The sequence below is a fragment of the Canis lupus genome, chromosome 1 (genome assembly GCF_011100685.1).
Source record: "Canis lupus familiaris isolate Mischka breed German Shepherd chromosome 1, alternate assembly UU_Cfam_GSD_1.0, whole genome shotgun sequence".
NCBI classification, from domain to species: Eukaryota; Metazoa; Chordata; class Mammalia; order Carnivora; family Canidae; genus Canis; species Canis lupus.
The window spans coordinates 103883276-103895687 of NC_049222.1; the positions used below are offsets into that span (position 1 = coordinate 103883276).

At 46.6% G+C, this 12412-nt stretch overlaps 1 protein-coding gene across 6 annotated transcripts in view; it reads left to right on the forward strand.

The window, feature by feature from the left end:
• LOC106559612 (T-cell-interacting, activating receptor on myeloid cells protein 1-like) overlaps positions 1 to 10954 on the forward strand; it is a 28136-nt gene extending 17182 nt beyond the window's left edge. For 3 of the 6 annotated variants that reach the window (XM_038527843.1, XM_038527845.1, XM_038527844.1), the window contains 6 exons: positions 6162 to 6206; positions 6612 to 6695; positions 6799 to 6826; positions 7228 to 7292; positions 7767 to 7804; positions 9158 to 9603. In XM_038527843.1, coding sequence (XP_038383771.1) covers positions 6162 to 6206; positions 6612 to 6695; positions 6799 to 6826; positions 7228 to 7292; positions 7767 to 7804; positions 9158 to 9301 — 404 coding nt within the window. In that variant the 3' untranslated portion in view covers positions 9302 to 9603. Of the gene's footprint in view, positions 1 to 6161; positions 6207 to 6611; positions 6696 to 6798; positions 6827 to 7227; positions 7293 to 7766; positions 7805 to 9157; positions 9604 to 10387 lie in introns of those variants that run through there. The other 3 variants (XR_005354447.1, XR_005354446.1, XM_038527846.1) reach the window with 3 other exon arrangements.
• Positions 10955 to 12412: the final 1458 nt, after the last annotated feature.

Here is a 12412-nt window from a genome sequence, read left to right on the forward strand (position 1 = left end):
CTTTTAGCTCAGCTGAGTTGAGCTTTTCTCTTCCTACTGAGCCCTTTCTTTCTTTTGGAGAGGAATGATTTTAATTTATTTTTATTTAAAAAAATATTCGTTTGAGAGAGACTGTGTGTGCATGAGTGAGTGCACATGAGTGGGGCAGGGGCAGAAGGAGAAGCAGACTCCCTGCTGAGCAGGGACACCAATGTGGGGCTCCATCCCAGGACCCCGAGATCATGACCTGAGCCGAAGGCAGACACTTAACTGAGTCACCCAGGTGCCCAAGGGGAATGATTTTTAAAAACCATGGCAAAAGTGCCTAACATAAAAGTTACCATTGTAAGTATTTTCAAGTGCACAGCTTAGAAGTGTCAAGTGCACTTGCACTGTAGCCTAGCTGCTGCCACCACCACCAACACCTGCCTCCAGAATGCTTTTCATCTTGCAGAATCGAAACTCTGTCCCCATCAAACAGCCTCTCCACACCCCACTCCCCCAGCACCCTCCATCCTATGTTGTCTCAATGCATCTGACAAATCCAGGAACCTCACGTAACTGTCCTTTTGTGATTGGCTTTTCTCACTCTGAATCATGTCTAAAGGTTCATGCATATTGTAGCAGATAGCTGGATTTCCTTCCTTGTCAAGGTTGACAATGGTCCATTTTATGAACGGACCACATTTCATGTACCTATTCATCCACTGATGGATATCTGGGTCATTTCCACCTATTTGACTACTGGCCCATCACCTGCTGGCCACCTACTGGGTATCAGTTCTTTTGGATGTATACTCAGAAATGGGATTGCTGGATCACAGGAGAGTTCTACTTTTAGTTTTTTGAGGACCCACCACCATCCTGTTTTTCATAGTGGCCACACCATTCTACATTGCTACCTACAGTGCATATGGGTTCTGTAGGTCTGTTCAGGAAAGGGATATTTTTTGTTTATTTGTTTGGTTTTTTAAATATTTTATTTATTTATTCATGAGAGACACAGAGAGAAGGCAGAGACATAGGCAGAGGGAGAAGCAGGCTCCCTGCGGGACTCAATCCTGGAACTCTGGGATGACACCCTAAGCCAAAGATAGACAGACGCTCAACTGCTGAGCACCCAGGCATCCCAGGAAAGGGATGTTTTTTTACCCTTGTGCACCAGGGCTATTTTGTGAGTTTGTCCAGGATGAGGGTAGGAAGAGAGGCCAGTAGGAACCAGGCATCCTACTGGATGGGGGCTGAGTTCCCCTGTATTGATACAAGGACCAGAATTTCCTAAAAGCTCATGGGGCAGGGATTCAGAGGTCCTGAGAAATGTCATACAGTATATGAGAAGAAGAGAAGCCAGCTGCCCTGAGTTAAAACTATAGCTCTGGCACTCGCTGTGAGTATCCTGCAACTCATTTCTTTGTATGCCTTTCTGGGGGGAGCAATGCACACATCGGACCCATACAACTTCTATGAGAAGGAGAGGGAATATAGCTGATCAATTATAACAGATAGTTTTCATGATTGTATTAGTCAAGACACTTGGTTGCACCTACCTTGGAGTGACCTAGGAAAAGTTAGGGGAATCTATCAGCCTTTGGAATTAAAGAGGTCATTCAGGGTGTCCCAACCTGGCACTACTGACCCTTTTTTGCTGGATAATTCTTTTTGTGTGTGTGTGGGTGGGGTGGGGAGAAAAGTGCATCCTGTGCATCATAGGATGTTCAGCCCCATCTCTGATCTCCACCTGCTACAAGTGTCCTTTGCCAGCTGTGACACCCACAAGGTCTCCAGACACTGCCCAATGTCCCACAGAGGCAAGGCAAGGCCAGGCCTGGCTGGAAACCACTGGGATCACAGGCCAGGAAATCGTGGGAAGTGCGTGGATGCCACTTGGCTTCAGAAACTAGAATGGAAAAAAAAAAGAAACTAGAATGAGGGACTGGTTTCATTCTTTTAGTGGGGACCAGCTCCTTCTTTTGGGCAGAGAACATGACTTTTAAGAGCTGAGTTTGCAGCTCATAAATTCTACTCCTGGAGAACCATCTGACTCTCCTTCCCAGACCCAGTTCAAAACAGACACACACAGACAAAGGGACCTGGGGCAGAGGATTGGGAGATGGGGTGGAGGTTTGTGAACAGGTTTGGTCAGCTCAGCCTCTAGGTTGATCCTAGGAAATGCTCTCTCAGGAGGATGCTGTGCAAGAAAAACTCAGGTCCATCCTGGGTGACTTGATTTAGGAGGCAATGAGCAGTTCCTAAAAAAGAGGAGAGGTGATACCTTCTGATCCTAGGGTCTGAAAGTTGTGTCCCTCCTCCCTGCAATTTCATGTTGAAATCCTAACTCCTGATGTGACAGCATCAGGAGGTGGGTGCCTTTGGGAGGTGCTTCAGTTAAGAGTGGAGCCCTCCCTTCCGCTGGGTGAGGCTATCGAAGTTTGCCACCTAGAAGAGCCCCAACATCCCTGGACCATGCTGACACCCTTATCTCGGACTTCTGGTCTCCAGACCTTCGAGCAAAAGATATCCGTTGTTCATCATCCCCCTGGCCTGTGGCATTCTGTTAGAACAGCCCAAATGGACTGAGACAGCTAAGGAGGGTGAGGTATTTGCTCAGTAAGGGTGTTTGCTCCAGAATTATAGAGCCCTGGACAGAGCAAGAAAATTCTAAGGTCCTGATGCTGATTTGGAGACCACCTGGCAGCACCAGGTAAAGGCGTTTTCTCTCTACCCCAGGTTGGGGCCAGGGAGTGAGGTGGGGAATTCACAGACCTAGGGACACCTTTCCTGTATCTAAGATCCACCTGCTCCATTGATTTCTAGGTCAGTGTGAAGGGCATTCCCCCCAGGGGCATAAGTCAGGTAACTGGGTGAAAGGAAAAAACATTCCAACAATGGTAACCACCCATCTGTCACTTAGGTAGATGGCCCTACTATCTGGAAGGTGTGTACCTACTCTTGTTTTGCAAATTAATTACAAGTGTTTGGATTTGGGTTGGGGCCAAAGATTACTCTGCCCCTGTCTGCCTCAGCTTCTGTCTGTTAAACAGGGTTGATAGTGGTACCTATATGAGGGACTTGGGGTGAGATTTTGAGGAGTTAATTTACCTAAATCCAGGCAGCCCCCATGGCACAGTGGTTTAGTGCCGCCTGCAGCCTGGGGTGTGATCCTGGAGGCCTGGGATGGAGTCCCACGTCAGGCTCCCTGCATGGAGCCTGCTTCTCCCTCTACCTGTGTCTCTGCCTCTCTCTCCCTCTCTCTCTCTCTCTCTCTCTCTGTGTGTGTGTGTGTCTATGAATAAATAAATACAAATCTTTAAAAAAATAAAGTTTTTAAAAAAAATAATAATTTACCTAAATCCTTTCTAAGCTGTGTCTGGTGGACAGCAAATATCATCTAAGTATTTACTATTATTATCATTATCAACATCCCAAATTTCTTCCTTACATGTTGAAACAGCTTTATCAAGAACTGCACTCCTAGTGGGAGACTTTCTAGGAAAAAGAGAAGGTACTTATCCTTCAAATGATAACAGTAAATATCCTCATGGTTAAAATGAATTATAAATATTAGTGGAAAGCTGCATGACCTCTCAAGATCTTCCAGGTTCTAAAAAGGCCAAGGGTACACGTCTGTGTCTCTAACGCAGCTCAACTGCATGTGACAAGGTACAAGCATTAAGCACAGATGAGACAGTCTTTTCAAAATGTGATGCTCAAGGAGACAAAACTGGAAGAAAAATATTGTAGGCTGGATTTGCTTTCTGTAGAAGGGAGAAATTTTAAATAATTTGGGGTTATTCAACAACTGGTGAGTCATTTTTTTTCCCTCTTCCTTATCCTTGGCCTGTAAGGAACCTTCTGAGTTTCTTGTGTGATGGTCACACATACTGCTTCTTCTGGTGTGAATACGTGTAACGGAACGGCTCACCTGGAGGCTATTGATAAGCTCAACCACCTTTCCTGTGTTCTTTCAGCCACTGTTCACATCCAGGCAACTGTAACCAAGGGCAACAGGCTGAAGAAGACAGGAAGATGTCACCTGCAGAGGGGTGGGGGGGAGGAGTTGGCAGGTGGATGACTGGATCCAGGTGCATGGACAGATTATCAGCAATGGAGCCCAAGAGTTTCCTTAGGGATTCGCAAGAGCTTTTTGTACGCCCTTACAGTCTAACGCAGTTCTTACAGGGCCAGACCCCCCAAACCAGCTGCTACACACCAGCCTGTTTAACTTGTGGGGATGAGAGGGTCACCTGACTGGCCAAGGCAGGAAGCAGGCATTCTGACAGAGGACAAGGAAAGAGAAGTTGCTCATCTTAGGCTCCCCTCTTATTTTCCCCAGTCCAGTGGTTCTCCACTAGGAGCGATTTTGCTACTCGGTGGCATATGGCAATGTCTGAGACATTTCTGGTGGTTGTGGCTGGGGATGGGGGATAGGCGATGCTCATGGCATCTAGGAGGTAGAGACCATGGATGGCCACAAAACAGCCAATGATGCACAGGACTCCTCCCCACCAAGAATTATCCAGCCCCAAATATCGGTAGTGCCCAAGATGAGAAACTCTGCTCCAGACCTACTGTCTCATTTCCAGGTCGACACCAGAGTTCCTTCAGGGATTTTACAGGTGGAGACCATATTCTCCTCCAACTCCTAAAGCCTCTAATTACTTAAACTATGTGCCCCGGACCAGTAAGCTGCTTCAGAAGCTACTTACCAGAATACTGGCTCAATCACCTTTCCTGTGGTCCTGTCTTCCTTCAAGGTCACTTGAGGTGTTTGGTTTTTTTTCTCCCTTTATTCCAAAGTGTGATTTGTGTCCAGCTTCCCAGTGATTTCTTTGGAGCCAGACCCTAGAAGCCTGATGGTTCGTGGGGTTTACTCATCATTTCTGAAGTCAGAACTGTCAAAGCAGTCTCTGGTCAGGAGGAGAGCAAATGCAGCTGGCAGGGGGTGGGAGGGGAGGGTGAGTAGACAGGAGGTGTTTGAGACAAACAGTGTCCCCCTTTCTGACACTGTGGCTCCCTAGGACACACAGGTGAACAACTACGAGTAGTCCAATAGAGAACAGCACAAACAGTGGCCTGGGGTGAAGTACAGGGCTGGGAGGAGGTGGGGTCTTTGGGTGGTCTCAGAGGTCTACTTCTTCTGCTGTGGTCAGCTCCTAGAGGTGGAGCCAGCAAAGCTGTGGGTGGTAAAGGCAATGAAGAGTGACATGGTGAGTATCATATCAGCAGAGCTTCATGAAGCTTGGTCCCACCCTGGCTCTGCTACTCACTAACTGTGCGACCCTGGGCAACTCATGTAGCCAGCAGGCTAGAGACCCTGGGGAAGAGCTGATGTTGAGTCTAGAGGGGGTAACTGTAAGAAGAATTCCTTCATCCCCAAAGGAGATCAGTCTTTCTCTTTTGGCCTTCAACTGATTGGATGAGGCCCACCCATATTACAGAGACTAATCTGCTCCACTCAAACTCTGCAGACTTAAACGTTAATCACGTCTTTTTAAAAAATGAATTTAGGTTAAGACTGCATTTGTTTTAATTCCAGCGTAATTAACATACAGTGTTATATTAGTTTCAGGTGCCATCTTCCTGGCAACCAGTCTAGACTGGTATTTTACCAAATAACTGGGTACCATAACCTAGTCAAGTTGACACATAAATCTAACCATCACACCTGCCTACACAGGAGGCTTGGGGTCCCTGAATGGGATCCGGACATTCCTGGAGTACACTCGCTTTTTCTTTCTGCATCCTATCTTACTTAATTCTGTTCCCTGGATAGATCTAAAACTCAGAAAACCTTCCTCCCACAAACCAGTGAGAGAACTGATAGGAATTTCCTTTCTTTTGAGAAATCTGAAAAATACTACCTAATAAAAGTAACCATCAAATAACAGTTACATATCCACCACCCAGAATTATACTTGCTCACAGCTCATCGTATTTGCTCTAAACTGTTTTCTTTACACACACACACACACACACACACACACACAAGATTTAAAGAGTCCTCTTTCCCTCTCAACATTATTTTTCTCCTTCCCAGTAGAACCCTCCACCCTGTGGTTAGTGTTATTTCTGTGCATGTTTTTATACTTTTACTACATAGGCATGCCTTTGTAAATAATGCATAGAGTTTTAAATTTTATTCAATTTTATTTAAATTTAAACTCAAGAATTCTGTCTTCTAGATAAAACTGAAAGAGAGTCTCCCAAGATGGCAGAAACAGGAGTAGGTAAGACAGAGCTTCCTGGGACAAAAGGTCATTCACCTGTGGGATGGGACATCCTTGTGAAGTCCTGAGTTATCCACCTCTGGGAAAATTCTGGAAGATGTCTATCTTTCAGTGATGCCTGAAGGCTATGGCTCAGTGCTAGGTCTTTTGAGGTGGGAAGGATCAGAGGCACAGCTCTGCATATTCGGTAGCTGGGCCACTTTGGAAATGGTACTTCAATTCTCTGATGCTCAGCTTCGGCATCTGCACAATGGGGCATCACTTGGTCTCCCTCCCAGTATGAGAAAAACGTAGTGAGGTAGATCTCCAGCACGCGGCAGGAACTCAATTGATGGTAGACACACTGAGGCACCAGAACATGTCTCAGGAAATGGAGGGCGCTCTCACCTCTTCTCCTCTCCCCAGGGACCGTGGAGCTCACCCTCATTGTGATCTTCATCCTTCTCTTCATCCTCGGAGTCTTCCTCATCTACAAATACACCCAGTGTGGTGAGTTCAGGAAAGCAACCGCTAAGTATTTGGGAGGAAATGGAAGAAATGGAATGGGAAAGTTAACACCACAGGGTTGATGCTGTCTCTCTTTCATCCCCAGGAGCAGCTCCTAACAAGATGACCAAATGGTAGGGCTACTCGGAGGATCCCATCAGCCCATACTTAACTCCTCCTCCACTGCTGCCTTGATTCCTCAGCACCTTTCTTACCCCAGTGACCACCCCAAGCATCTCTCCATGTCTTCTCTTCTTACGACCACCCTTCAATTCTCACCCAATGCTCTTTCCTTGGAGTCTGTCCTCATGGACCACCCAGCCCCCAACCCCTCCCCCCCTCCTCTCACAAAACTCTACTGGGCACCCAAAGAGCCTGGGGACCCCAGGGAGTGGTACATGAGTGTGGAGAAGGTGGGGGGACTTTGGTTTACACACAATCTTGCTTGCCACCTCACCTCCGCCCACCCACCATGATCCCAGTGTCTCACTCCAATTTCCTTCACCTCCAACGCTTCAGTGTTTCTCTCCTTCAGCTCCCGCTCTTCTAAGGACCCTCAAGAACAGAGGACAAGTGTTCAGCCTGGGAAAGAAAGCGATGGTGGGTCCCCTGTGTGTGTGTATTTGTACGTGTGCAGGGTGTGCACATTTGCATGCTGCCTGTGCCCATGTAAGCATGTGTATTTGAGTGTGCACATGTGAGTCTGCACATGTAGGTGCGCAGGGATGTATGCATGCATGTGAACATGTGTATGCATGTAACAGTGCACAAATGTGTGTGTACGTGTGTCTGTGTGTGTTTGTAGATGTGCGTGGTTGTGTAAGTCTGTGTTGCATGTGTTTGTGCGTGGTTTGTATGTTCATGTGTCTGTGAATGTATGTATGCGAGTGTGTGTGTGTAGGAGTACTTGTGAGTGCACATATATGCGCATGTGTGTGTGTGAGACGATATACAGGGATAGGTGTGTGCATGTGAGGGTGTGTATGATGAATGTCTGTGTGAGTGGTGGTGTGTGTGCAGATTTCACCCTGGGAGCCTGGGGGCGCAGCAACAGCAGATTCTTTTCCTTCCCAGATTTGTCCATGGCTATCACAAGCTGTTCTCCTGCCTTGGTGAGTTTCCACTATGGCTACCCCATCATCACCCCTCCTTGTCCCAGGTTCTCTGTCACTCTGCCTGGTTTTGTCAATGGTTTGGGCCTCTGCATTCCTCCTCACCGCCCCCACCCCAGCCCTCACTCAACTTTCCAGAGGAATCTGGGTTGAACTCTTCATCCCATGACTTGTCCTTTCTGGGGACATTTCCCCATGTGACGGGGGATGCAGGCCACCTTCTCTCTAGAACTAATGGGATGATTTAATGAGCTCAGAGCCACACAATGATCAGTCAGATCCCAGGCATGGCATTGTGTTCAGTACCCCTGAACGTACTATTATTATAAACTGTTAGAATCTCGGGCCAGCGACCTTCCCATCCTGAACCTCTGTTTCTCCATCTGGACAATGGGGATAATACAGCCCACCTCTTGGTGCTCTTAATGAAAATATGGTAAGATCCCCTGTAAAGCACCTACCATGAAATACATCCATAGTACATCCTGCAGCTATTTATAGTCACCCTTATTTTTTTTACAGTTCAATTTTTTAAAAATTGCAGCAAAATTCACATCACATAAAATTCGTAATTTTAACCCATACAATTTAGCAACTTTTGGAATATTCACAATGCTGTACAATAATCACCAATATCTAATTCCAGAATGTTTTCATGGTGCCCCAAAGAAACCCCACAGCCTTTAAGCACTCTCCACATGCCCACACCCCCACCCCAAGCCCCTGACCACCACTAGCTTTCTGACCCTAAGGACATTTCATATTAACACTCACTCTGATGGCTGTGGGTATAAATTATCTATGGTTCATAACAATTCATCCCCAACGTAGTGGTTTAAGCAACACTTAATGATCTCACAGTGTCTGCAGGTCAGGAATCTGAGTGTGGCTCGTGCCGGGTCTCACAGGTTGGGATTCAGGCTTGATGAAGAGAGGATGTGTTTCCACATCCACTCACTCAGGTGGTGGCTGGTGGAATTCAGTTCCTCACTGGCTATTAGCCAGAGACCATCCTGACCATATGGGCCTTTCCATAGGACAGCTTATGACACAGCAGCTGGCTTGATCAGCGTGAGCAAGTGACCATTGTGAACAAGATGGAAGTCAGTCCTTCATAACCTAGTCTTGGACATGATGACACACAACAGCCCATCCTTTATGCTTATTCTGTTTGACAGATGCACATCCCTAGATTCCATCAAACTTCAAGAGGGTAGGGGAACACAGCAAGACTTGAAGAGTGGGAGGCTCTAACACAATTGTCTACCACAACTTGTCCCAAACGCTCAATCTTCACAACCCAACACTTCTTCCTGGGAGTACTTGATCCTTTTCTCCTTGCTTCCCTTTCAGGATAAAGCATCCCAAGTGTCAAGAGCTGAGGAACCCCACACAGTGACTTATGCTGAGCTGAACACCAGAGCCCTAAGAGAGGGTCTTTCCCGGCAGATGGAGCAGCCCCTGGAAACCTGCGTGTATTCGACCCTTAAGGCATAGCCAGAAGGGCACCTGTAGCCCAGGAAAGAACTTCTAGCATGGAGATGGATGATAAAGAGAGGAAGGACCCTTGTGACACTAGGCAAATGGGGATCCCTTCCCCCAAATCTTCAATGAACACTTGTTTCCTTCTTCTAAAAATTTGTTTTCAAATAAGAGGTATCATTTGCACAGAGTAAGATGCACAAACCTTACATAGCCAAGTGACTGTGTGTGTGTGTATATATATAGATCTCAGTGATAGATCTCTACCTATTCCCTTTGGTATAACCACTGTTCAAATAAAAACAGCATTTCCAGCACTCCTTCTAGAAGGTTTCCTGGCACCACTCTCCAGCTAACTGCCATTTTCGCTGAGATCATTCCTTTCTCTGACTTGTGTCACCTTGGATGACTTGCCCGTTCTTCATATGCACTCCATACACCTGCAAGACACCACATGTACTCTTCTGCATCAGCTGCTTCCACACACATGTTATTTCTGAGGCTCATCCCCGATGTTACTCATATCCATATCTTCTTCCCTTTTTACTGCTGAGTATTATTTCGTTGCATGGTCATGCCACAGTTTGTTGATCCACCTTCAGGTGGATGGACATCTGGGTTGCTTCCAGGCTGACATTTCTATGGGTCAGGCTGCATGAACACTCTTAACTATGTCTTTGTGGCATACACGCAGGCCTTTCCCTGGATTGTAAATAGTGGGATGACTGGGTCAAAGAACAGGTGTGTGCTTCATTTCATTAGACACTTCTGAACAGTTTACCAGAGGGGTTGTACCACTTCCTGTTTCCTTCTTGACAAGTGCCCAGTGCCTTTCTTAGTGGCCACACTCTGTTCCCACTCCCTTCTCTCCACATAACCTTACACAAGTCTGTGGGCTTAAGCCAGCCTTCACTGTGGCTTGTGACCTCCAATGATCCTTATTGCTGGTCTTCGTGCCCCTATGTAATGCCCTCCCCTGGCTTTGGGAGACTTGTTTCTAACCTACAGAATGAGGCAAAGAAGGCAGGATGTCAGTTCAGCACTTGCACTACTGAAGAATACAACTACCACCTAGACAGCAGGCTCTCTCTTGCCTTCTAGGATTGTGCACTTGCTTGATGATGTGAGCTCCCCAGCTTGGAGAAGCCCACTTGGCAAGGAACCAAGAATAGTCTCTAGCCAGTAAGGAACTGACTCCTGCCAACAAGCATGTGGTATGTGTTGTGTAATAAAGAATATGGCTGGTCTTTTTCCTTGGCTTCTGGGAGGTAATCTCTAAGTGCTCAGAATCTCTCGAGTAACAGGAGTATCTTTGCTATTCACAGTGGGTGCTTTGTACCACAGCTGCATTTATGCCGGTCAGATGACCCGGGATGGAGGTGGTGATGCTAGAACGACCCCATATGATTAAAGGGTTACAACCTTGACCTCTGGGGATCAGAGGAGGAGACAGTCAGTTATGTGGGTAGTGATTCAATCAAAATCACACCTATGTGAGGATATCCTGATGAAAACTCTGGACAGCACTTGGGGAGCTTTCTGGCTGGTGACACATCCTGAGAATATAGGAAGCTTTGCTTTGGGGGTCCTCCCAGACGTCCCCCTGTGTGTCTCTTCATCTAGGTGATCTTGATTTGTGTCCTTTGTAATAAAAACTATAAACATAAATACAGTACTTCCCTGAATTCTTTGAGTAGTTCTAGCAAGTTATTGAATCTGACAGAAGCAGGAACCACCAAAATTTTAGGTCATTGGTTCAGAAGTGCAGGTGACTCAGGATACCTACGTCTTTAGCTTGTGTCTGCAGTGAGGACAGTCTTGTGGGTGCTGCACCGTCAGCCTGTGAAGTCTGTGCTAACTCTGGGTGGGTTGTGTCAGAATTGCATTGGAGCTCGGAAGCAGACCCTTCCTCAGCTGAACTCTCAGATTAGACCCCAGCCTTGGCTGACACCATGTTGGTGGTAGTGGGGGCTTCAAATGGTTTTCTGAAAAGGGAATGGGCTTCTGACACAGAGCTGGGTTCCAACTCCTGCACCTGCCTCTTTTACCTCTATGTCTTTGCACAAGGGAATCTGCCCTGCTGCCCCTCACTTTACATATTTCCAGTGAATTGCCCCCTGGCACTCTAATTTTACCAAATATGATTTGGCAGGAAGCACACTGGTTCACCTGTACCGTGAAGTCAGCAAGTTGGTCAAAATGTAGGTAAACCGGGATTTACATTTTTAAGTTGCAGAGACACATTTTGCTATCTAGAGACAAATCAGTGAGGGTGGTGGAAAAGAATGGAAAGTTGCCATTTCAGATCTTCTGATAATTTCATTTCTTGGCTAAGTAAGAGCCTGTGAGTCACACACAGCTTTCCCAGCAGACAAAAACGATTGTGGGTGTAGACACCATGGCTTCACCAAAATCACTGCAAATCCTGAAGAACGTGGCACTGTGCCCACGCATGATGGTTCTTCAAGCATGGTGCTGACACACGTGTACCTCATGATAGGGGCCTCTGATCATGGAATGAGGTCTAATGATTAATAGTGTTGCTCTGCAACCATAGGTCCAAGCAGTTGTCTGTGCCAGCTTCTCAGTGCTATTTACTGGTCAACGTGAGAAGGATGATTCACACTGGGTCCTGTGAGACCCTCCAGAGGCCTCTGCCACTGGGACGGCCAACATGCCTGTCATGAAATAGGAAACCCCAGCCAAACACCCATTTTGGGTTTCCTTGTTCTGAGACACTTTGTGAACATGCTGGTGACCCTCTGACCCAAGAGAGAAAGTCCATCTAGGCAGCTGAGAGGAGAGAAATCCTTTTTTTGCCTGGGATGCACACTCTCATTGTAATGTTCTACAGCTTCTATATTGTATCCTTCCCCTACAACACACAACATGTGGGTTCTATCAGTCTGCTTTAGCAACTGAACCTCATGGCATAGTTAGTAAAAGAACTATTTGGTGGGATACCTGGCTGGCTCAGTCGGTAGAGCATAGGACTCTTTTTTTTTTTTTAATTTATTTTTTATTGGTGTTCAAGCATAGGACTCTTGATCTCAGGGTTGTGAGTTTGAGCGCCATGATGGGCACTGAATTTACTTATTAAAAAAAAAAAGGAAGGGATGCCTGGGT